This window comes from Protopterus annectens, chromosome 13.part0 (assembly GCF_019279795.1).
Source record: "Protopterus annectens isolate FY-2018-M chromosome 13.part0, PAN1.0, whole genome shotgun sequence".
Taxonomy (NCBI): domain Eukaryota; kingdom Metazoa; phylum Chordata; order Ceratodontiformes; family Protopteridae; genus Protopterus; species Protopterus annectens.
Genome location: NC_056747.1, coordinates 612,101,297 through 612,127,513, shown reverse-complemented (window position 1 = coordinate 612,127,513; position 26,217 = coordinate 612,101,297). Strand labels below are relative to the sequence as shown.

General features: G+C 43.1%; 1 protein-coding gene across 2 annotated transcripts in view; it reads right to left on the bottom strand.

Moving 5' to 3' along the window:
- TRIM37 (tripartite motif containing 37) overlaps nucleotides 1–26,217 on the bottom strand; it is a 2,575,817-nt gene that overhangs the window by 121,398 nt on the left and 2,428,202 nt on the right. For both annotated transcript variants that reach the window (XM_044054277.1, XM_044054276.1), the window contains exon 25: nucleotides 24,157–24,208. In XM_044054277.1, coding sequence (XP_043910212.1) covers nucleotides 24,157–24,208 — 52 coding nt within the window. The remainder of the gene's footprint in view (nucleotides 1–24,156; nucleotides 24,209–26,217) is intronic.

Genomic DNA, 26,217 nt, shown 5'->3' with positions numbered 1-26,217 from the left:
AGTAGCAAAGCGGCTATTAAGTAAGAAGTTTAATGGTTCCAACACATGATATCGAAGGATCATAATATCAAGACTATTACTAAACTCATCTTTAAAAATATTTAGGCCACTGATAAGGGCACCTAGACTTTCACAATCCAACTGTGACAAATGTTTATTTCCGCTCTTCATTAAGATTTTATTTTGTAGTTTATCATCCTTCCCAAAAACATGCATAAGGTGTACCTCATAATTTTATTTTCTCATCATTGATACAACAATTCATATTACCATCCTGCAAACACAATGTATTAATCATCTGTAAAGCTATATACTTTTAGAACATTTTTTTTTTACCTTTATATTTATTCAGTAGGTTATGGTCAAATTTCTTTTAATAAACGACTCAGCCTGTTTGCACATATCCGGACAGCATTTCTTCCTATTCAAAACCTGCACCAGTAGAAGCTGAGCGCGTTCATCCTTAAGCACAGAAGTGTTAAAGAAAAAAATAACCAAAATGAAGAGAGAAGGGGATGACATTCCAGCTGGAGTTTCAATAAAAATTTTTCCTGATGTCAGATCTGTCTTAACTGAGTCTGAGACCAGAGTTCGGTCAGCAGACTTAATGACTAAAGGACCTGGCTAGACAGGTAAGAATGAGCAGATTAATACTGACCTTCCCATCTCCTTGAAGTAAGAAGCCAGGTTTTCTGCCTATGGCCCCCATCTCAACAGCAGCCCCAAGGCCTTTAAGCTCAAGTGGGAAAAATGTAGCAGAAGTACAGACAAATCATCTTTAATGGAAGGTGTGCATAAGGCAGCAGATACAAAGTCCACTGACACTACAACAGTAGGGATGGAATTAAGGGTAGGCAAAAGTAAATGCCTCTACTATCAATATGACACTCTACCAGGAAGCTTCTATCCATATTACCTTACTCTGGAGGCAGAGGAGGAAAAGCACTGTGGAGAAGCAGATTGTAGCCTATAAAGGGGTACCAAAAAAGTGTTTGCTACAGCTTATTTCAAGTCTTACTGATATAGCTCCATTGGAAATGACTGAAAATTTTAACTGTCATTTTTTACTTGTATTCTACAGAATATCTGTCTTACATTCCCTGTAATTGCCATTTATGTTTGCTTCAGTGTAATTATGTAATTTGATGTGAGGGCAAAGTACAAAGCACAGAAGTCTATACTCAATTTTTAGAAGAAGTTAAAAAAAATAAATTTACACAAGCATGGACGAATTACTGTAGCATTACTATCTGTTAAGGTAAACCAATACCATCTATCATTCTACCATATTTTCAAGCTAAAATGTTACTAAATTGTTATACAAGGAGGTCTATTTACATACATCATTACTGTACAGGGCAGCTCTATAATGCTTCAAATGCACACTATTCCTATACAGGCTTGCGTATGCTATTATTACTGCTTATACTATTGGTTGAAACATATACTGTGACACACACTTTCACTGAAGTGCCACTGAATGTTGAGATGTTGCTTTGGCACAAAAGTGTACATACTACAACTGCACAACAAATAACATCAGCATGTGATATATATGCAGAGCTCTCATGCAGAAATGTTTCCATTAGATACAAACTTGGAGTGGTAATGTATAAATACAACTGTTATTCCTGAAAAGCATGTTTACTGACAGCAGCAAAAATGCATTGGGGCATCTGTCATTATAAGCACTTCCATTTCTAATACATTTCTCCATTTTCAGCAATGTATAAATATGGTTTCTTTCATATGATCTGTAAAGGATATCTGGATGCTAACATGCTTCAGGTAATCCAACCCTGCAAGGTTGTGGAATTATTGCATATGCTGTGAGCATTATAGCCCATGTAAAGCTATAAGCATGCATCCACCCAGGAAAACTAGTGTTTATAAACAGGAATGTTGGGGTTAGTATAATGGTTAAGGTGTTAACCTCACAGACAAGGTACAGGGAGGTTTTATTCTCACCAATGAAAGGGAAATTAAATAAACCTAAAATGGACCACAAGGGCAGCTAAACAAGTATTTGCCTATGAACCTATGGAATAAAGAGGAATGGATTCTGGGCTTGGAAGAATATTTTTAAAAGACAGAACAGAATGGCAGGTTACTGGATAAAAGACATTGGGGAACTCATAATACATATTTTATGTCTGTAGGCTTTCAGTAAAGATATGAGTGAATGTGTTTTATTAATATGACAAGCCAGACACTGCAGTTTCAAAGCAGTGATGAGGGGACATATTACCCAGAGCCATAACAGGGGAAGGATGAAGGTGGCAGGTGCTAGGGGATGTGATCAGCAGGTGCCAATGGTGAAAGAGTGCAAGTACCAGCACTGATTAATGAGCTGCAAGGATATGAATGTTAATACGGCATTCACAGTTGAGGCTGAAGCACTCAGTGTGGTAGTAACTGCAGACCTTTAGCAAGCAGCTTGCTAGAGCTGCATTGTGCAGAAGACATTTTATTAGACTTCAACTCTGCCACTCTGGAAAAGCTCCCCCCAACTCTAAGGAGAGCTTTTTTAAGCTCCTGGGGGGCACCAATTTGGGGAACTGCTCAGAGTGCCAGATGACCTAGCTACAGTTCTGATATTACCTCAGACATTATAAAATTATGAAGGACAGAAGCTGGGTATCACACTTCACGTATACAAATTTGTTGACCACTTTAGTTCACCTAGGGATGGCCTATTTTCAGGGAATAGTGCCAGACAGTAAGGTAATTTAACACAAACCTGAATAAGCTTAAGATAATCCTTCACCTAGGGATGGCCTATTTTCAGGGAATAGTGCCAGACAGTAAGGTAATTTAACACAAACCTGAATAAGCTTAAGATAATCCTTCTCATAGTGGAATACGTAGGAACAGATAACTGGTATGGTGGGAAACAAGTGCTATTGGCTGTACTGGAATAATTCGTAGCTAGAGGGATATACACAAGCTGTCGGAGTGAAAAGAGGGTGTGTGTGTCTGCAGTGACTCAGGTGCTTTAAAGGCATCGATATACAACTGTGGAATTCTTCTGCAGTAGTAGAAACCTTCTTAATTAGAAGTACTGCTAGGCTGCACACTTCCTTGATGACTTACATTGATTCAGATAGCGGGGACAGTATTAAATGATTAAAATAATACAAATATTCTGTGAAAAATAGGTGAATTGATTCTTCAATTTAAGACAATCAAGCGATCTTACACAGCATCTAAGAAGTTATTATTCATAAGGTATGTTTAATAAATTTTTTTTAGGTTAACCAGTCAAATCAGCTGGTCTAAAGAACCTTTTCAGTCACTACCTGTGCCAAAAAGCAAGCACAGTTAGCACAGTACAAAACTTACAGGCTGTATAAAACACTGAACATAATAAAATTAGAAGCTATGTACCTACCATAACATTCCATGTTAGTTGTCTTCTCTCGCCTTCTTTCTTGCTGGATGGGTTCGGAGCCGATCCTCGGCTCCGACTCGGCACTTGCTAAGCTCGAGAGTCACTTTTACCAGCTCGAGGCAGCCCCATATCCCATGATGCAAGGCGGTAATTACCCAGATCTCGTTTGGTATCTAGAGGAAAAAACTGCCTACAAAAAACTTTCCACTAAGGAAAGAGGAACAACTAACCTAAAAAGGCTGTAAAGGGAAACCAGGTAATCAAGGCCAAGAGCTAACTGGTGTCCAAGGAAGAAGAATCTTCCAGAGAAAAAAAGGGGAGATCAAGGTCTGTCCAGGCTAGGGGGACAGGAGGGAGGGATGCAAGAAAGAAGGCGAGAGAAGACAACTAACATGGAACGTTATGGTTGGTACATAACTTCTAAATGTTAAGTTGTCAATCTCGCCTTCATTCTTGCTGGATGGGACCGCGTCCCTAGCACCTCTATCCTGGGTGGTTCAATGGAACAGACTCTTGAGAACAATGGAACCAAAGCTTGCCCTGTCCCTGGAGGCCAAATCCAATTTGTAATGAGAAATGAAGGTATGAGGAGTGGCCCAAATGGCTGCTGCACAAATAGTATCTAAGGGAAGCCTAGCCTGAAAGGCTGTAGAAGTGGCTAGACCTCTAGTGGAATGTGCTTTAGGCTTCGAGCTCAGATGTTTGCCCCTAAGCTGATAAATGTCAGAAATGGTGGAAGAAAGCCATCTGGATAAGGTCACTTTAGAAACCGGGAGACCTTTTTTTATTTTCAGCATAAGAAAGGAAAAGCTGATCAGACTTCCTAAATTGCTTCGTTCTGTCCAGGTAATATCTGAGTTGGCGGTGAACATTAAGGTAATGTAATTTTTGTTCCGCCCTGTTAGAATAATTTGGAAAAAATACAGGAAGATCAATGGATTGGTTTAAATTTGTCTTAGAAGTAACCTTGGGCAAAAAGGATGGATTGGTTCTCAAGGATACTCTGTCCTTGTGGAAGACCAAATAAGGGGGACGAACAGAGAGGGCATGAAGTTCAGACACACTTCTAGCCGAGGTAATGGCAACAAGAAAAAGTGTCTTCCAAGAAAGAAACTTTAATGAACATGAAGCAGCCGGCTCGAAAGGGGGGAGTATTAAGGATGTCAGCACTAAATTTAGGTCCCACTGTGGCGGAGGATCTCTAACAGGGGGCTTAAGAAGGAAAACTCCTTTGAGAAAGGCTTTACAAAGTTTGTGGGACATAATGTTGTGGTCTGCAAACCCGACATGAAAGTTCGAGATTGCTGCCAACTGAACTTTGACTGTGGAAGACGAAGAACCAGAGTGAAAAATTTCCGCTAGAAAATCCAAGACTGACTGAATAGGGGCAGTAAATGGATCTATGTTCTTAGATTTCGCCCAAAGGGAGAAGCGTTTCCACTTGCTAGAGTAAATCCTCCTGGTGGAGGACTTAAGAGAAGTGACTATGATGTTTCTAATGGGGTTAGAGATCATAGGAAGCCTGGCTAAAGAAGGAAGTGGAGCAACCAAGCTGTGAGGTTGAGGGAAGGAACGGACCTGTGCAGTTGACCCGACTGGTGGGTCAGAAGATCTGGAGCTGGGTCCAGATGCCAAGGCTGCACCAAGAGATGGCGATGAAGGAACGGGAACCAAATTTGTCGAGGCCAGTAAGGGGCAATGAGAATCATTTTGGCTCTCAAAACGGTAGCTTTCTGGAGTACCTGTGGTATCAATGGAAAGGGAGGAAAAGCATAAAGGAGTCCCCGGGGCCAATCTTGGGTATGAGCGTCTCTGGGGGGATGGCCCGGAAGTGGGAAGAGAGAGAAGAAGTCTGGGCATTTGCTGTTTTGGGGTGTAGCAAAAAGGTCGCAACATGGGCGGCCCCATTTCTGAAAAATCTCTTCCGCTATCGATTGAGAGACCACTCGTGAGGCATGAGTATAGCTCTGCTCAATCTGTCCGCTATTATGTCGGTTTTCCCGGGGATGTGCGTTGCTACCAGAAACCGATGAGAGGAGATCGCCCATTGCCAAAGTCTGAGAGCTTCTCAACACAAGGGATAGGACTTGGTCCCGCCCTGCTTGTTGATGTACCACACCACGGACATATTGTCTGTGTGAACTGCAATTGTTCCTAAGGGAAGAAAGTCGTTGAGGGCTTGCAACGTTAAAAGCACTGCTCTCATCTCTAGGACATTTATGTGCAGGTGGTATTCGAACGGTTGCCACGTGCCATGAACCATCCTGCCCTGATAATGCCCCCCCCACCTGACCAGGGAGGCATCCGTGACCGTGGCTACCGGGGCCGGGGGAACAAATGGTCTGCCCTGATGGAGTAGAGGAGAGGAAATCCACCAGGATAGATGGTTCTTGCAGGTCTGTGTCACCAGGATCTTGTGATGCATGGGAAGCTGCTGGAAGGACCATTGTGTGAACAACATCCATTGTAGAAGACGCATGTGGAAACGGGCAAGAGGAAGAAGTGTGATGGCAGCCGCCATGAGGCCCAACACTTTCAGGACCAACCTGGCTTGTATCCTTTTGCTGGCAAGGATGATCCGAATGTGGTTTTGGATATCTAGGATTCTCTGACTTGTTAGGTTTGCTGACATCCGAGTAGTGTCTAGATTTGCGCCTATAAAGGTAATAGATTGGCGGGGCGATAAAGAGGACTTTTCGAAGTTTACCGAAATTCCCAAGTGACTGCAGAGACGTAGGGTATAATCTCTGGCTTGGAGAAGTTGATGCCTGGTGGTGGCTGAGAGGAGCCAGTCGTCGAGATACGGAAACACCTGGAATCCCTGACGTCTCAGGTGAGCCGTGACCACTGCCATACATTTGGTGAACACTCTGGGGGCTGTAGTGAGACCAAAGGGCAGGGCTCTGAATTGATAATGACTGGTCCCCAGCCGAAAGTGGAGAAACCTTCTGGAGCGTCTGTGGATTTTTATGTGATAGTACGCATCCTGAAGGTCTATGGAACACATCCAGTTGTCTTTGCTCAGAAAGGGCAAAATCGATTGAAGTGTGACCATCCGAAATCTCGTCTTTTTGACAGACTTGTTGAGCCTGCTGAGGTCTAATATTGGTCTCCAGTCTCCCGTCTTTTTGGGAACCAAAAAGAACCTTGAGTAGATTCCGGACTCTAAATGGTCTGTTGGAACTGGCTGGATGGCCCTTTTTTTTTAGAAGCTTTGAAAACTCTAGTTTTGCAATTTCCCTTAGACTGGGTGGAACGTCTGGAAGGGAACTTTTCTGAGGGAAGGGGCTTTCCTCGAAAGGAATCTTGTAACCCTCGGATATGATCGACTGTACCCATCTGTCTTGAGAGAGGGAAAACCAGGTTTCTGGGTACAGCGACAATCTTCCCCCGACTGCCTCCAAGGGTGGACAGTCAGGCAACACCTCAGGGATGCTGGAAGGGCTTGTCAGAGAGAGGCTCTCTACTGCCCTGGTTCTGCGGACCCCCTCTGCCCCTAGGGCGGCGTCTATTATTGTTACCCCCTCTGCCTCTGGGGGTAAACTGACCACGTGCGTCCGGCGTGACACCCTGAGATTTTCGGAACTACATCTTTCCTCCCTTCTGACCTTTGGGATAAGGCCTGGAAGGGGTGGAGAAACGGACTCCTACGGCAGAAAGAGTCTTGCCGTCTTGCTCACACCTGGTCAAAGTGTCTTTCACCTGAGGGCCAAACAATGTTGACCCATCAAAGGGAGAGTTTGTGAAGGACGCCTTAAAGGGGTCTGCAAAATTACAGAGCCGCATCCAGGATTGACGTCTGAGAGCCACTCCTGTGCCTGCAGCTCTACTCGCCCCATCGGCTGCATAAGAAATGAGCCACATGGAGGAGTTGGTTATGGAATTAAGGATTCCCAGCTGAGAGGCAATTTTTTCCTGAGCCCCTGCTGCTGAAGGATCCTGTACTACTTCACCTAATTCTTTAAGGATGTCCCTTTGAAGTCTGGTGAAGTGACATAAATAATTCAGCTTAACGCATAGCAAAGGTCGCTGAGGAAAACATCCGCTTACCATACCTGTCCATGGTCCTAGACTCCTTGTTAGGAGGATGGACTGGTACGGAAGGATCTGCAAGTTCCTTCTTGGTGGCAGCCGCCACCACCATGGCATCAACCGGGACACCTTTAGTAAGAAACTGCTTTTCAGCGGGGGCCGTAATAAATTTTGAAGGTCTCCTGGGGACTGGTTCCACCGAATCAGGAGATGCCCACGCCTTTCGAGCTATGACCTCCATGCGAGGGTCGAAAGGCGGAGACACCGAGGAGGTGGAGGGTCGAGATCCAAAAAGCCTCCAGGTATACTGATTCATCCTCGGAGGGGTTAATGGAGGGCCAGTTTCCCCTCTGTTTCAGGAGATCAAGGATGTCTGAAAAGGAGACATCCTCAGAGGGGGATCTTGGGGACCCCTCCGATTCATCCAAATCGGTATCTGATGTTGTAGACTCAGGGGAGTCTAAGTGCTTCCTCTTGCAGGTCCTCTTGCACGGGGGTTCACCTGAAGGATCAGGAGAAACCTCGGAAGAGGAAGTTCTTCCCAATGGGGAGACCTGGGGCGATGGATCTCTGGGTCCGGGAGCAAGAGAGCGGGAAGAGGTATCTACAGGCACCGTAGAGGGAGAAGCTAAAGGAACCGACTGCTGACTGAGCTCAGGGGCTAGCACACTCCTCATCACCTCGAAGGCTCCCCTCCCAGGGAGGGCCGAGAGATCCCGCTCCGAAGAAGTCCTACCGAAAGGGAAGGCTCCGAAGCCGATGTCGGGGCCGAGCTCACCAAGGCCGAAGCTCCGAGAGGGAGAACGGGGTCGGACAAGGGTCCGATGCCACTTGCCCCCTCGGAACCGACCAGGGAAGCCCGACGCCCAGATCCCTCCAAGGAGGGTCTCAAGGAGGAGATAGGAGTCGAGGACGACGGAGCCGAAAGGTGTGGTATCGGCTCCGAAGCAGCAACAGACACGGTACCAATAATCTCCGGCTCCAAACTCTGTAGGAGAGTTGAAGGAGGAATTTCAGGAGGGTGTATAATAGCGGTCGTCTGTTGAGACGGGCTATGAAGCATTTGGGCTAGTGCCTGTGATTTTAATAGCCTACTCACCACTATCTCTAAGTCATGGTCTGATAGCCTGGAAGACCTCGATGATCGGCTCCGATGGCTCCGTTCCGAAAGCAGGGGGGAGGCTGGAGCCCAGTGTATAGATTCCAAAGAAGGAGATCTAGACCTCTTTTTGGACGGAGCCATCGGAGCCGAAGGAACCTCGGCTCCAGGCGGAGCCGACGGCTTGTCGGCTCCGAGTGGAGACAAAGATATCTCGGCTCCAGCCGGAGCCGAGACATGCTTCGACGCTAGGGTGTCGGCTCCAGTCGGAGCCGACACAGGTGCCGAAGCCAGGGTATCGGCGCCGAACGGCGCTGATACTGAAGCCTCCAACATGGAAGGATCGGCTCCGGACGGAGCCGATGTCGACTCCGACGGAGTCGGAACCAAGACCACAGACTTGGACACCGAAGCCTGGGTCTTGGAAGGCTTAGAGGGCTTCCCGGAGCCGACCTTAGCCGGGGAGCTCTCAGGCTTAAGGAGACCCCTGAGGATCAATTTATTTCTACGTTCCTGCAGGACTCTCTGGCTAAAGGAATGACAGATAGCACAGGAGTCCTGCAGGTGTAGGGGTCCCAGGCAATAAATACAAGAAGTGTGACCGTCTGTCAGAGACATCTTCTGACAGCACGAGTCACACTTCTTGAAACCTGAGACCCTAGTATCTTTGCACATGTCTGAGTCTAAAATACACACACACACACACACACACACACACACACACACACACACACACACACACACACACACACACACACACACACACTCAGACAGAAAGACACTAATAACAAATTTAGAACTGTAAGATACAGATGTAAAACACAACACTCACACCTAAGGGAATCCTGACAGGAACTGTAAGGGAGGATAAGGCCTAAGGCCCAAGACACTAGAAACTAAAAATAAGGGTGAGGAGAAAGGGTATGGAGCTAAGTGAATAAAGATTCACTAAAAGGACTATAAAGAATAAAAATTTAGGGAATTGGGTCTAAATTTCTTCAGAAATAGCAATATAAAATCACTTACCAGGAGCTGGTAAAAAAGGTGACCTCACTAGCGAAGCGGCAAACGAGATCTGGGTAATTACCGCCTTGCATCATGGGATATGGGGCTGCCTCGAGCTGGTAAAAGTGACTCTCGAGCTTAGCAAGTGCCGAGTCGGAGCCGAGGATCGGCTCCGAACCCATCCAGCAAGAATGAAGGCGAGATTGACAACTTAACATCCTAGAATAAAACAATAGAAAGTACACGTAGGACAGGGATGTGCAGCATACAGTGTACCTTTGTAAAAGCTTATTTCACTACAAAGTTAACGCTCCCAAAAAAAGTGCACCTGTAAAATTATCTTTTGACAGTTTTTTTCTTTTAACTACAACAAGTTTAGAATAATGTTAAGAGAAGAGATAAAAAGTGGATGAATATTGGAAGACATGGACTATACTGAACATTAAAGGAGAAAAAGCATGAGAAGAAAGGTAGATAAATAAACCTTATTGCTAAACATTTAGAAAATAGTCTCCAAAATCCATAGTTTATCATTATTAAGAAAAAAATTACATATATATATATATATATATATATATATATATATATATACACATACACGAAAAACACAGGTGTCATTCACATGATGGATGTTTCACTGTAACAGCTCTTGGCTGCAGTATTTTAGGGATTTCTTTTTTCCCCAAGATGGCATAATCTCACAGTTGGTATACATAAGAAGCACGGGAGTGGGGGCTAACACACTGTTACTGGTTGTGTGTGCTTGTCTGGGAGTCACAGTCAAAATATTCTGACCCTCTGTAATTGACATTATGTGAGAAGACAGCAGGAGCCAGAGATTTATTATGGAGATGAGGAAGCTCTTTACATCATCTGTATGTACATACCACCTGGCATAAACATACCAATCTTAGAAGACTTCCTTAGCTGGGTTTCCACTAACTACCCTCAAGAAACTATTATTCTGGGTGACTTTAATATAGATTGGAACACTATTAATAGTGAAAATCCTTCCAGTCATATAAACCTACATGGTTTTACTCAATCCATTACCACTACAACACGGCTAAATAAACCAAATAAGAAACAGAGTATCTTAGACTGGATACTTATAAACAAAGTTAATGTCTCATACAAAGTAGGAACTATGCCTGATGACCTCAGTGACCACTGCCTAACCTATATCTCTAGAAAAAAGATTGACTATCAAAACCTCCCTAACATTAGAATAATACACTCAACCAAAAACTTTAATAGTGGCTTATTTCAAAATGATCTCAAAACATGCAACTGGAACCTCTTGAAATCTCTTCCTCTTAATGAAGCAATATCATTCTTTAACTCAACCTTCCTTTCAATTTTAGATAAACATGCCCCTGCACGCTCCATTAGAATGAAATCTAATATAGCCCCATGGCTCACAAAGGAAACAAAGAAATTAATTCATAGCAAAAATAAAATTTGGGCCAAATGGAGACACCATAGAACCACCTCTGATTTTCTTCAATTTTGCCAACTTAGAAACCTTACAAAGAAAGCTATAATCTCAGACAAAAATAACTACTACTGTGAACTTCAGGAAACCCACTCATATAAACCCAAACAATTCTGGTCTTCATTCAACAAACTCCTTTCACCTGGTACAGCTAAAACTCCCTCCCCAATAAATGCAGACCCAGGAACTCCTAGCCATACTGCAAACACCATGAACACCTTTTTTATTGATACCATCCAATCACTTGCTAAACAGATGAACACTATTAACTCTTACCCTCCAGATAATCATGTTGATTCCCCCTATAACTTCACTCTTCGTCCTATCTCTACCTCCTTCATCTACAAGCTTATTCTTAAACTGAAACCCTGTACCCCCTCTGCTGACAAACTCCCCTCTCTCTTTCTTCAAAAGGCTGCAAAGCAGATTGCATACCCTATATCTATACTCATTAATAGGACTATCCAAGAGGGAACCATACCAGATACATGGAAAATATCTCATATCATTCCACTACACAAAGGTGGTAACTCTATTGAGTACACTAACTATAGACCTATTGCCCTTCTCTCTCCACTAGCTAAGATCATGGAGAAATGCATCCATCAGCAACTCATACAATATCTCTCTTCACACAACATAATAGCCAACTGTCAACATGGCTTTAGACCCCACCATAGCACCTCCACTGCCCTCCTTTCCTTCGTTGATACTATCAACAACTATCGCAACTCAGATCTTCTCTCCTCTGCTCTATTCATTGACCTCTCTAAAGCTTTTGATATGGTGAACCACTCTACCCTTTTTAACATCCTTAAATCCCTCTCATTTGATAACCTGGCTATTAAATGGTTTACGTCTTATCTAAACAACAGGCATCAAGCCGTTCTTTGGGACAATCACATCTCTTCTCTACTGCCTGTTTCTATTGGAGTCCCACAGGGCTCTATTCTCGGTCCACTTCTCTTCTCCCTTTACATAAATGATCTCAACACTATCATCCCACAAGCTACCTGCATCCAATATGCTGACGACTCCACAATTATTTGCTCAGCATCTACCTCTGCAGAGCTACTCACTCTAACTCAAACCACTTTCAACACTGTAGAAACTTGGTTCACTAGACGGCACCTCCTCCTCAATGCTAAAAAAACAAAACTTCTCCTTTTCACTCCTACCACTCGAGGCTCCCCATTAAACTTCAACATTTCATCTAATGACACCACTGTTATCTCTCCTGACACATCAACTAAACTGCTAGGAATAACCATCGATAACAATCTTACTTTTGATCAACACATCAATAACATTATCAAAACTGTTAATAAAAAAATTGGATCATTATACCGTATCAAACCTTTTCTCACACCGTCTACCAGAGCTACTATTGCCCACTCCCATCTTATTTCTACCCTCTTTTATGCCTCACCTATCTTCACTGACCTTAAGAAGGCCAACCTAAATAAACTAGCAACTTGTTACAATAGCATTGCCCACTTTGCCACCAGTAACCCTTTCAGAACACATCACTGTCAAAACCTAAAACTCCTAGGCTGGCTGGAGCTACAAAACTGTCTTTTGATCTCCCAACTTACCATTGCTCACAAGATACTGTACCAACCTTATAATACCCCTATACTTTCTCAACTTTTAATCCCTTACAATAATCTTACCTCCCTTGATCTTCATCTAAACTCATGACCAAATCTGTAAAGTCCCATAACTTAGCTGGTGACTCTCTGTTCACTAATACTGTAGGAAGGATATGGAATCAGCTACCCACTGATATCACTCTAATCCCCTCCTTACCTCTCTTCAAACAGAAAATCAAACTGTACTTCCAAAATCACTGGCTCTGCTCCTGCAGGACTCCTGACTGATCTTCTTCTTTCCCCCTGCACTACTAGAATTTTTACACTATACTTATTTACTTTACTTATTCCTGCTTCCTATTTGCCCTGTTACTCTCCTCCTATGCTACTACCCCCTCCTCCTTTTTCTCTCCCCTCTCCTCTTTTCCATCACATTACCCTTTTCCTCACTACACTATTGCCTCTTTCTCTCTTCTTCCTTTGTACTTCTTCTGTAATTCCCTTCTTATCTCCCATTCTACTCTTCTCTCTCCAACAGATTATCAAATATATGTTGCTAATCTTGACGTTTTTGTAATGTTTCTACTGAATAATTATATTTTGAGTGTGTTCCTTAGGAATTTTGTTTTTTTGTGTTACTAAACGTATATTCTTTTTATACTGAATTTATTTTATAATATGTCTCCTTGTAATTTTGTATCTGTGGAGCTTTTCTCCCCGGGCCTCTACTGAAAATGGACATATATCCAGCTAGACTAGCCCGGTTAACAAATGTAAAATAAAATAAATAAAATAAAATAAACTCACTATAAATAACATTCTCAATGAAACAGCTAAGCTATGAGGGGATCCATCCTGAGGAGTCAATGACTAGGTTCATCCCCTCCACCCGTATTACATGCAGGTACATACTTCTTGGAAGTTCCCATGGTTGGGGGGGGGTAGTAGTGCTGATACATACTGCAACAGTATGCATCAGTACATAAGTACTGTGATGCTCATCCCTGCTACCAATATGTGACGGCAACAATAAGTGACGTCTCCAGGCTGGGCCAGTAATCAAGGAGCCTGAATCCTCACCACTGACACTGGAGAGGGACGTTCACTTGGAATACAAATGGATACAATCAGTATGTCCAGAAGCAGACATCTCCACATCAAGTACAATTTCCCTTAAGAGCACACAGGGAACACATTCAGCCCAGGGTCTGGATGTCTCTATATCTGTCTCTTTCCAGGTCCCCAGCAAGACTCCTCACTGGTACAGCTGTATGTTTAGGTCCTCAGCCGAGTGTCCAATCCAAGTCCTCTAGCACCCTCTCTATAAACCCAGTGCATTGTGTCCCTGCCCCAAGTAGCTGACGTACACACACACACACATACCTGGGAAAGGCTGGCACAGATTACCTGCTCTACCAACTTTGCCTAGACTATAAGGTAGTTATCACTGCTACCACACAGTTACTACAAGGCTCTTAACAAAAGGTATCCAGTTATACTGTGTAATATTAATGCTAATACAAATGGTAGTAGTTCACCAAGATGGCTAGGTCTTCTGAAGTGGCCCACACAGTGTCACCAAATACATATAAGTACTCTCACAGGTTAGATACTTTCTCCAATGACCAGGCACAATAAAAGTTTTAAATATATTTAATAATAAATAATAAAACTACATGAAATTACTGAATATCTACGTACAGTAAACCAGAGAGTTCAAGTCACAGAAAATATTGAAATTAACATTGATGGACAGACTCGTACAAATAAAGAAAAACGCTCTCTAAACTAAGCTTCACTATATTCCTGACTGATCTAAAAGAATTACTGTTCCCTAGTTAAGTTGCTTACTATCGCAAGGCAAGATGCTAGGGGTGAGGGTCTTTCCAGTCAGGCTTTCCAAACAGAATACTCAATACTCTGAGATTTCTCTTTGTAATATCTAAAATATAATTTCCAAAAGGGCTGGCAGAATGACCTCATCTGCTTACCTGACTCTAGATTCTCACAGTATTCCCCTTTGAAGCTGGAACAGGAAGTCAGCACAGATGGCCACAATGCACATCCAAATGTTTGTGGCAGGGCCTGGGGCCTCCCCTCTTTTTACTGAGCTAATGGACAAAGGCTTTGTTCCAGACCTACCATCTCCAGTCCTATTCATTACAGTGGGGTTTATCAGCTCATTTGCATTTCCCTTACTTTCCTTGAAATAAGTTAGCTGCTTAACAGTTTGCTGTCCCGGTGTCATTTATTAAAACATATACATTTAATCCAGTTACACTAATGCATGTGCATTTCTTTTTATTTCAGCAGGGTGCACTGTTGATACATTTCAACACAAGCAAAGCTCACATACACATTTTCAGCAAAAGCATCTTGTATGTCAGTTTGCTATACAAGTGACATACAGTTCTAATACATTTCACACAAACATCTTGTATAAATCAGTTTGATATTCAAAGGACATATCTTTCTTCACAAAACTCCAGCTGGCTATGCTGGCACTTGCCCATATCATCACAATTATTACTACTAACCTTGCAGCTTGCCAGCCTGATATCAACCACTGCAGAACAAACTCTGCAAATCAAAATCTAACAATGAAGATTTAGCATGGTTTACCATTGAAATTTCGAATCATTTTTGGTTGACCGTTTAAAATTTCAACCAGAAATGCTGAATTCGAAATTCTGAATAGTAAACCAAAGCGAAAATAAATGCATCGACCACTGTGGTTTGATGTATTTGACATAGCAGAAGGTGACGTCACTCACCTCCTGCTATGCACATTAACATACTGTTGAACTCTACAGACAATGGTATGTTAACTCTACTATTCTGCAGGGGAGCTGCACCCCCATGCGGAGGGCTACCCCCACACCCCCTGTACATTAAATATATCAACTCTGAGATTGCATTACGATGAGGAAATGGGCTAATTCCCTGTTCCTCACTGAAGCGTGACTTCCCTTCACTATGTCGAACCCAAATTATCGACCTACACTACCTGTTCGCTGTAGTGTACTCAATCAATTTTGGGTTGACATTCTGCCAACTTGGACTGCAAGTTGACTATATGCCGGTCAACAGATGCAGTTTCCAAATTTTGACAGTAAACCATTTAACATCTATAGTGACAACACATAAGACACAAAAGTATACATCTGCCCACCTTAGAGGGAATTCCAAAAGCTGAGTCTGGATGAATAGCCATCCAAGAACAAGGGGATAAGGAGATGGTATACGTTTGTGCTTGGAAACATCAGTGACAGCCCCCTCAGAGGTCAACTGATACATCATGAAAGTACAGCTTACCATAACTGTAGATAATTGACACTCCATCAGACACAGACATCCTCCAGAAAGGTCTCATAGAAATGGATAACTGGTGCCAGAGCCATGGCCTTAAGCTAAATGCCAAAAAATGTATAGTCATACCCTTTGGGAAAAACAAGGTAACCCCTAATTACCACATAGGTGGTAATCCATTAAACACGGAAGAAGTTATCAGGGACCTGGGGACCCAAGTTGACAGTAACCTCTCTTTTGACACTCACATTGCCAAAGTGGTTAGGAAGACCTTCTACATTGCCCACCTGATCATGAAGGGATTCACATCCAGATCAGGAGAGGTCATTGTACCCCTGTACTCTTCACTTATCAGACCAATGATTGAGTACAACGCCCCATTCGGAATGTACCTTACCCGACACCTGCAGCAGTTGGAAAGACCCCAAAAGTTCCTCACCAAAAGGATAAAGGGGCTCAAACATAGGTCATACGATGCCCGACTGAAGAAACTCCAGCTCTATTCAGTCGCATACCGTCTGCTCAGAGGTGATCTGTGCCTGACATACATGTCCAAACCGGAATTAATGGACATGCTCCACCTCAAAAAATCCAAATCCACCAGAGCCACGAGAGCAAGAGACTTAAACCTCAACACGGATATAAATAGGACGTGCTGGAGGGACAGATTCATCACCCAGAGACTCCCTACACTATGGAACAGAATCCCAGTCCATGTGAGGCAGAGCCCCTCACTGACTCTGTTCAAGAGAAATCTTGACGAGTGGATGGGAGATCGTAGGTTTACCCCGGGAATCATCTCTGTATCACTGCTGGACAGAGGCACAGCAAATTAATGGGTATAGTATTCTCATCCTAAGGGGTGGTGAAAGCCACACACACTCTGGCTAGGCTTATAAATGCCCTAGGGCAGATAGCCTAGTATGAACCTATGAACCTATGAACCTATGAACCTATATTTGAAAATGTTCCTTGTTGCAGTAGTGACAATTTCTTTGGACTTTTGCTGCAGAAGGACTGACATCCAGTCTGACTTCCAGAGCTTTACACCCTTCCAATTACTGGCTAGCAGGCACTGTCCTACCTGAATGTCAGCACATCAGTGATGCAAGAAAAAAATCTGGCCCCTCCAATTTCACTTTTTACCTTGCCCTGATTCCACCAACAGTGAAGTCTGAGATTAGAGCACAAAAAGGTCTTTGTATGAAGTGAACCCCTAACCAGGATATGTAACCAGAAGGGACCCACTAAGCTGCATCTGCAGACTGTATGTCAATCTGGTGAAAAAGCAGGACAATAAGGACTAAGAATAGGTGGATACTAACCCCCAACCCTGAGAAACAACAAGAAAAGGAAAAGAAAAGAGGGGTGGAGGGAGGGAAATTAATGCAATAATGGGCATAGTTGAACATTTACAATTATGGTAAGTTCCTAACCCAACAGTATTATGTTTGTTAAACTGTCCACTTTTGCAACAGTGATAATTTCTTAGGAAGATTCCCAAAGGCTTACAAATCTTGGGGCTGTTGGAAGTGGCAAGGAGTGAGTTGCAAATGGCCCTGTAAGATTGTTGTGACAAACCCTGTCCTTGCTCTGGCGCAGATATCTGGGTTGCAGTGTTTTGAAAAAGTGTGAACTAATGATCATGCGGCTGTTTCCAAATGAACTGAGTGCTGAACCCTCTTAGAAAGGCAGTGATGGCTGAGGTGGTTCCAGCAAAATTTGACCTCACCCACCCTGGGAGAGTCCTGCATTGGAAAAATGGAAAAATAAGTTGCAGTGAGCTAACCATTTAGAAACAGTTTCCTTAGAAGCAACTCTGCCCCTTCTACCTTATGCAAAGGATACACAAATAAGCTGATTTGTTTTTCTTGCTTTTTTTTTATTCAATAGTATACCATCTGCCTATGCACATATGGTGAATGAAAGATCCTTTTATTCTTTGCTTTGTGTGGTTAAGGCAAAAAACAAAGAAATGAATGGCCTGATCCAAGGATACCACATTAACCATCTTAGGCATGAAAGAAGGGTTAGTGTGTAGTGTGATTCTGTTCTGTAGCTCAGAAAGGCCTCTTCACTCAAGAGTCTATAGTTCTGAAATTCTTCTGGCAGGATGGATGGTCACTAAAAAAAGCAGATACTTGAGGGGAACACACAGCAACTGATTCAAAACAAGGCAATGTTAGTTTCTTTAGGACATACCTGAGATTCCATGGTGGTAAAGGGCTGCCTTAGGAGGCCTCAGGTATAGTACCCCTTGAGGAATTGCTTTAAAGGTAATATTACAGTGCTATTTTTAGGTACCTAGATGTTTAAATCAACATCCAATATGCTTACTTCTAGAACTATATTTCTGAATAACACAGGCAACAAGAACAGTAGTGATCTACCATTTTTAAGCTGAGATACAGGATCTGAATTGCCTAGACATAGTAAGGTCTTCTGAGTTTAAATCTGGTGGCTGCCAAAAAAGCAATTAATAGAAAATGGAAATAAAAGTCTAAAGCAATCCCATTAGAAGTAGTGAATATAGTAACACATAAAAGAACCGGAAGTGGGACCTTTACAAAAGGGTAAGAGAAATTAAATAGAAAAAAATGAGAACTGTGTGAACAAATAACATTATGGAGGAGGAATGATGTTTAAGGGAAGGCAATAATTTAATGAGCTATGTAATATTTGATTGACAATAACTGTATGGAAGATTATATGTTATATATAATATCTGCAACTGAAATGTCAATATGATTTGTTTTTATTTAAAAAAGGCTCTAGGAAGGTCCATTGTGGTCAGTGGGGAGCTCAAGAAAGTGGAAGTTTGGTAAGGGGATTAAATAGTGGGGAAGTTGAGGAAGGGGGAATTAGCACGCATGTAGCTTAATGGTAAGTATATACATTTTGTAGCTGACGTTGCCTCTTCCATCCACCCTCAACTGATGGGATAGAGTCCTCAGATACCCCTTGGAGTCCTCCTGGAAGGATTTTCCAGAGGATGGTTGAACAAAACAAGGCCCTAAACCTGGATACAAGTCCAACTTGCAATGGGATATGAAGGTATGCACGGTGGACCAAGTAGCCATAGCACAATGTTACCATTAAGAACTCTGAAAAAAGAAGGCTGTGGAAATGGCAACTTCCCTAGCAAAATGAGCTTTAGGGTTGCAAGGCAATTCTAACCCTCATTCTTTGTACACAAAGGAAATGGACTCAAACATCCACATGGACAGAGTTACCTTGGAAACACCTTTTCCCAATTTGACTGGAGAAAAGAAGATTAAGAGTTGGTCTAAAAGGTTTTGGCATAATGTAGGTAAAACCTCAACTGGTGATGCAAGTTCACCAAATGCAAAGTGTACTCCCATTTGCTAGAGAAGTTTTGAAAGAAATTGGCAAGTTAATAGTTTGGTTCAATGTAAATTCTTAAACTAGTCTTCCAAGAAAGAGACTTCTACTCCGCAGTTTCAGTAGGCTCTAATAGGAGGTTTGTTCAAGGCCTGGAATAAAAGGGTAACATCCAAAGGAGGAACAGGGTCCCTCAAAAGGAGGAAGAAGAAATGTTCCCCTTAAAAAGCTTTAGATAACTTCAAAGAAGTAATACGTCAAAGAAGTAACAGGGGTTTACTTCTATCCCACATGAAAATTGCAGATGGCAGCTATTTGTACCTTGATGATAGAATACTTAGCCCCTTCTTGGAGAAGACCAACTGGAAAATCCAAAACAGATTAAAGTGGGGAAGAAAAAAGGATCCATGCCCCTGTTGGAAGCCCATACAGAAAATATTTCCCATTTAATTCTATAAACCCTTCTAGCAAGTTTCCTGACAGAATGTTATAATATGAAGCACAGCAGCAGAAAGCTTAGACTGTCTGGCCATTAATGAAACTGGAAAAAACATGTGGTTAATTTCAGGGCTAGTATGTCTGGGTGAGAAATGAGGTCTGGATGAGGTTCCAGCACAAAAGGAGGGTGTACCAAGTGAGGCCAAAGCTAAGGGAACCATACTTGTCAAGGCCAAAAGGGAGTGATGAGGTTTACTTTCACGTTGCACCACATGACTTTCTGAACATATTTTTGGCATGAGGGGAGTGGGTGGACAGGAGACCCGGAGTCCAAATATGGGCCAGAGTTTCCTTCTGTGTCACAGCACGGCTAGCTCCAGTGACTAAAAATCTGTGCAACCAGGGTTCAACTGAGAGATTTCTCATGAGGTAGAAGAATGGACCTGCTGAACATGTTCGCTAAAGCAGCGGTTTTCCCTGAGATATGGGTTGCTACCAGAAAGCACTAGGACGACATTGCCTACTGCCACACCCTCATGGCCTTTTAACATAATGGGTATGTGCGTTCCCCCTATTTGCTGATGTAACAAACCACTGACACGTTTTCTATCTGAATAGAAATCACATCTCTGGCCTGGAAATCCTGGAAGGCCTAGGCAGTGCAAAAAGGGCCACCCTCATTTCCAGGACACTGACGTGAAGACTGGTTTCTGAAGAGGTCAACATGCCTTGGACCGTCTTTCATTGAAACGCCTAACCCCCAGCTGTGAAGTGTCTGTAGTCATTGTAGCCTGAGAGGTCATCAGAATAAAGGGGTGATTCCTGGAAACCAGAAGGGAGTCCAACCACCACTGAACATGCTGGCTGCATATCCTGGTAAGATGAAATTGGAAATGCATCGGTTGGAATAACATAGAGCACTGAAGTGCAAGTGCTGCGGTAGCGTTGTCGCCTCACAGCAAGACGTTGTCCCGTTCGATTCTCAGCTAGAGCGTCTTCTGCGAGGAGACATGCGTGAATGGGCATACCTTCGTTGAAGGTTGTGCGTCAGAGCTGGTAACTCGTCACATAAAAATCCACTGCCAATCATTAGCGGACCGGAGTTCCGCTGTGGCGACCCCTATCTGGGAAAAGCCGAAAGACACACAACAACAACAACAACAACTGAAGTGCAAGAGCCCACTGTAACACTCTCATGTGGAATCAGGCATAAGGGATGCAAGTTATAGAAGCTGCCATGGACCCTAGGAGATGCAGGATGCACCTGGCTGGAGGTTTCTAGTGGGAGAGAACTACTGACACTTGTTACTTGAGGGTCAAGATTCTCAACTTTGGAACTTTTGAAAAGTTGCATCTAGGTGAACACTACTGCCTGAACAGGAGTTAATTTGGACTTTCCTATGTTGATATTGATTCTTAGCTGGTTGCAAAGCTGAAGAAATGTATCCCTGACTCAGACTAATAGACTCTTGCTGGAAGCAGTTACCAGCCAGTCATCCAAATAATGGAACACCCAAAACCCCTACAAGTCTGAGATGAGATGTCACCACTGCCATGCACTTGGTGAACACCCAGGGGTCTGTATTGACCCTGAAATGGAAATAACTGGTTCCCAGACAAAAGAAGAGGAACCTACTGGACAGTATGGCTATTTTTATGTGATAGTACATATCCTGAAGGTCTACTGAGCACATCCTTTCGTCCTTACTCAGAAGAGACATGATGGACTAAACTGAGACTATCCAAAATTTCATCAATTTCACATAATGGCTTAGGTGGCAGATGCCCACAATATAATATCTGGTGGAACCTCTTGGATGATTTGCTTGTCTGGCAGCTTTCTGACTTCTTGTGCTGCTGCTTTCCTTTGCAAGTGAGAATGTTGGGAAGTCTTTCAAATTTGGGGGGGGGGGGTAGAAAAAGAAATGGAATGGTGTAGCCTCTGGTTATGATTCTCTGCACCCACGTATCTTAGGTAATGTCTGTCCAAGCCGGGGGCATTGTAGAGAAGCTCCCCCAACTGCCTCCAGAATGCAGCAGTTGAGCAACTCTTCAAGAGTGCTAGAAGGGTTTTTCGGTGAAGAGGCCTTAAAACATTTGGTTCTGCAGACTACCTCTGTACATAGGCGATATATCCATTGTGATTATTCTCCCTTCTGCCTCTGAAAACAAAAAGTGTCAGGACCCAAATCTTCTTGCCACCCCTCTCATTCCTAAAAAAGGTTCTTCGGGGGGCAGATACTGATGGCAAAGGGGCTTGCCATCTTGCTCACTTCTAGACACGGCTTCCTTCACTTTTGCTCCAAAAAAGGGTAGACCCATTACAAGGGGCATTAATGAAGGACGTCTTGAAATGTTAAGATGTATAAGAGACAAAACTTGAAACACTATAAAAAAAAATATTCTTCACTTACCTGAGAAAAAATAGCACTAAGCAAATGAGATCAGAGATACTGAGTTAATGGAGAGGAATTATGGTTAAGATAAGAGCCTGAGTCTTGGATCCAAATGTCTAAAAGTTGCTGGCATGAGATCTGTATGGATCCAATAACCCATCAGTTAAGGAGGGCAGAAGAGAACATCGGATTATCATTCAGCCCAAGACCATGTCTGAAGCATTCAGGCAGCAAACGAGATCTGGTGTAGTGAGTTGATGGAGGGAAAGTATGAGTGGGGGAGGAGCCTAAGCCTCGGATCCAAATGTCTAAAAGCAGCAAGTGTTGGAGCCATATGGCTCAGATAACCTATCAGTTGAAGAGACAATGTTGGATCAAAAAATTTCTACAAGTAAATTACACCAAAAGGACTTAATGGTTCACAGATTTGCTTACTATACAGTCCACTTGGTGTTTTTGTCTTAACATTAACTCAAGACTTACTCAGAGTGATTAAACTTTAAATAAAAGTGTCTTAGATTCATATGCCATTGCAATTCACATTTTTCAAGTTTAGCCTCCAAATTACCTTGTCATGGATCCTTTAGCAGATAATCTTAAGACTCACAAGGTACATTTTTAACAATGTGGACAGACTGTGGAATGCCTGTACAAGGCACAGTATTCTGTAATAGTTGTTAACTGCACTGTACTAGGAAATCAAAAGCCTAAGGCCTAAGAGTGACTGACAAACATTAGTGAAGTAAAGTGGATGGATTAACTTTAGAGAGCAGAAAAAGAACAGAGTGAGTTGTACATAAACACTGTACATAAAATGTTAGACTGCATCTATGTAATCCTGCCCCCCAGATGTCTGACTGCTGAAACAACTAAGGCCAGGGGGACTGGCATCCAACACAGGTTATCTTCTATTCATATAATGAATTCCTGCAGCAGCAATTCTTGTTACAAACGTTTTCATTTTATAAATTATTTTTACTTCAGAAAACATCTATTAAAGAAATGTGTCTTGTTTTGTATTATTTATCAGCATTCATGAAGACAATTTACACTAGTCAAACTAAAGTGATACTAAAGTGCAGTAAACAATACCACAAATACATACAAAAGTAAAGCAGCTTTGATTAGATTGTAAAGTTATAATGAAACTGGCTCTGTAAAATAAGTACAACTAGTGACCAGTGCACTGGAGAACACATGTGGGGAGGGATGAGACTGAACAGCTGATGCCAGTCCACTCATCCCAAGGCAGGGTACGGGTGAAGTCCTACTACAAGAGTTCTAGCTGATTGAAAGTCCAAGACTGCAGCACTTACATTTAAGGACCCTAGAAAGTGCAAACTTAACAAGGAATGTGCATGCACTCTAGTTAGAATTATGGGTTTGTAGAACTGCTCATTCAAATGCCACGGTGGTGCAGCAGTTAACGTTGTCACCTCACAGCAAGAGGTTCTCCGGTTCGATCCTCGGCTGGGGTGCCTTCTGTGTGGAGTGTGCATTTCCTCCCTGTGGTCACGTGGGTTTCCTCCGGGTACTCCGGTTTCCTCCCACATCCCAAAGACATGCTGTAGGTGGATTGGAAACTCTAAATTGGCCCTAGGTGTGAATGTGTGCATGTGTGTACCTTCTGTGGAAGGTTGGGCGTCGGGCTGGCAACTCGACACCGTAAAACTCCACTGCCAATCATAAGCAGACAAGTGATCCGCTGTGGTGACCCCTAACCGGGAAAAGCAGAAAGAAGAAGGAGAAGAACTGCTCATTCAATGCAGGGCCCAGCAGAGACCGCACAGCACCTGCTTTCCGCTCAATATGGAGAGCATTAAAAAATTTCTGCACCTCCACTGGAAGATAGTCATATTCTCCAGCTCTCTCTTCTTTCCTCATGTATCCTAGGATGCCAGAGGTCACAAGGAACAAATGGGCCAATAAGGGAATTAATTATCACGATTACTTAAAAAGCTGTGCTGGAACAATTTCCTCTACCACAATGTCAGACACATGCTTTGCCTTTTTCAGTTATTCCACTTCATGATCATTATGCACTTCTTATAAATTACCTTTCATTGTCCTCTACTGTGAAAAAAAGTTCCTCTGAATTGTTCTGATCACCTGTAAAAAAAACAGACACAATTAAGAGAGTGGTATTCAATGTCAGCAAGCAGCCTGTAACATGTTCATGTGAGAAGACAACATAAGAAAAGTACAGTTTTGTACCTACCATAAATGTAGATGTCCGATAGATATGCAACTCCAGTCATAACATATGGGTTGTCCTGCCTCAGGCAGCCCTCGGTCGGCCGGATTCCAAAGTCTGGGTCCGACGTCGGCTGATGTCGCATTTCTCTCCGACGTCAGAGCGGCTGGAGTACATAAGCATCAGCCGACGCCATCTTCTTCAGTGTTTCTTGCCCCAGATGCCAGGTGCCCTCCAAGGAAGGCTGTAATCAAATTGGAAGATAAAACAGGTTTCCAGACAAATAAATAAGCAATAAACAGATACACCATAACAGATATCCCCAGCTAAGGATAACAGGGATAGGAGTGGACCCAAAGGATAGAGGGGAAGGAGGGAGGGAAAACCCGACTGCAGTTGCATATCTATCGGACATCTACATTTATGGTAGGTACAAAACTGTACTATGTCCTTCAAGAATGCAACTGCAGTCATAACATATGGGTTGAATACCATAGCTTAGCTGGGGGAGGAGGAATGCTCTAAGAAAAGGATGGTGTAGCTATCAATCCCTGCAGGACTGCCGAAGCAAAGCCTGCTCTGGATCTGGAATATAGAGGAAGGTTGTAGTGTTTGGAAAATGTATGCACGGAGCTCCATGTAGCAGCTTCTAGAATGTCTTTTGTAGGCACCCCTCTTAAGAATGCTGTAGAGGTGGCTGTAGCTCTGGTGGAGTGTGGTCTGACATTGGCTGGCACACTCTTTCCATGGAAGGAATAACAGAATCTGATGCAGTGTCCAATCCATTTTGAAACTGTCTGTTTTGAAATTGCTTTTCCTTGTACGCCAGGGGCGTAAGCTACAAAAAGCTGATCAGACTTCCTACTGGTCTTGGTTCTGTCCAGGTAGTAGCGAAGTTGTCTGTGAATGTCCAAGGTATGCAACAGTCTTTCCCCTTTGTTTTCAGGATTGGGAAAGAAAGTAGGCAGGTGAATTGCTTGATTTAAAGAGACCCTAGATACCACTTTTGGGAGAAAGGTAGGGTTGGTTCGTAAGGAGACCCTGTCTTTGTGGAAAGTTATGAACGGTGGTATAGCCATTAGGGCCTGTAATTCCGAAACCCTTCTTGCTGAGGTAATAGCCAACAGGAAAGCTGTCTTCCAGGAAAGAAATTGTAAATCCACTGAAGCTGCTGGCTCAAAGGGAGGTAGAGTCAATTTTTCTAGGACAAAGTTGAGGTCCCAAGCTGGTACTGGTGCCTTTCTTGGGGGCTTTATATTCTTGATTCCTCTAAGAAATTGCCTTAACAAAGGATGTGAGAACACAGGTGGATCAGTGTTGTATCTAGCTGAGATAGCTGAAGCATGTATTTTTATAGAAGAGTATGAGAGTCCATTCTGCAGCATATCTGCCAAATATTCCAGGATGAGTGGGATGCTCAAAAGTGATGCATCATGGCCCTTGGTAGTATTCCAAATGCTGAATCTCTTCCATTTGGCTAAGTAAACCTTTCTGGTGGATGGTCGGCGGGCTTCTGTCAGTATCCGCTGAACTTCCTTGGAAAGAGGTAGGTTGAGGTTATTCATAGGATCTCCCAAGCTGTTAGCTGTAGTGTCTGGATGTTGGGATGAACTGTCCTGAAGTTGTGTTGAGTCAAAAGTTGGGGACATTTGGGGAGGGCCCACGTTTTGTTGTGACATATGCTCCGTAGTAGTGGGTACCAGTGTTGTCTTGGCCAGTCTGGAGCTATTAGGATCCCCTTGGGCTGCTCTGCTTTGATCTTCAAGTAACACTGTGGTCATCAGTGGCAGAGGTGGAAATGCATAGATTTTTAGGGAGCTCCAGTTGAATGAGAGAGCATCTATTTTCCATGCTTGTGGATGATATGTCCTTGAACAGAACTTTTGTGATGATTGAGGTGGGAGGCAAATAGGTCTATGTCCGG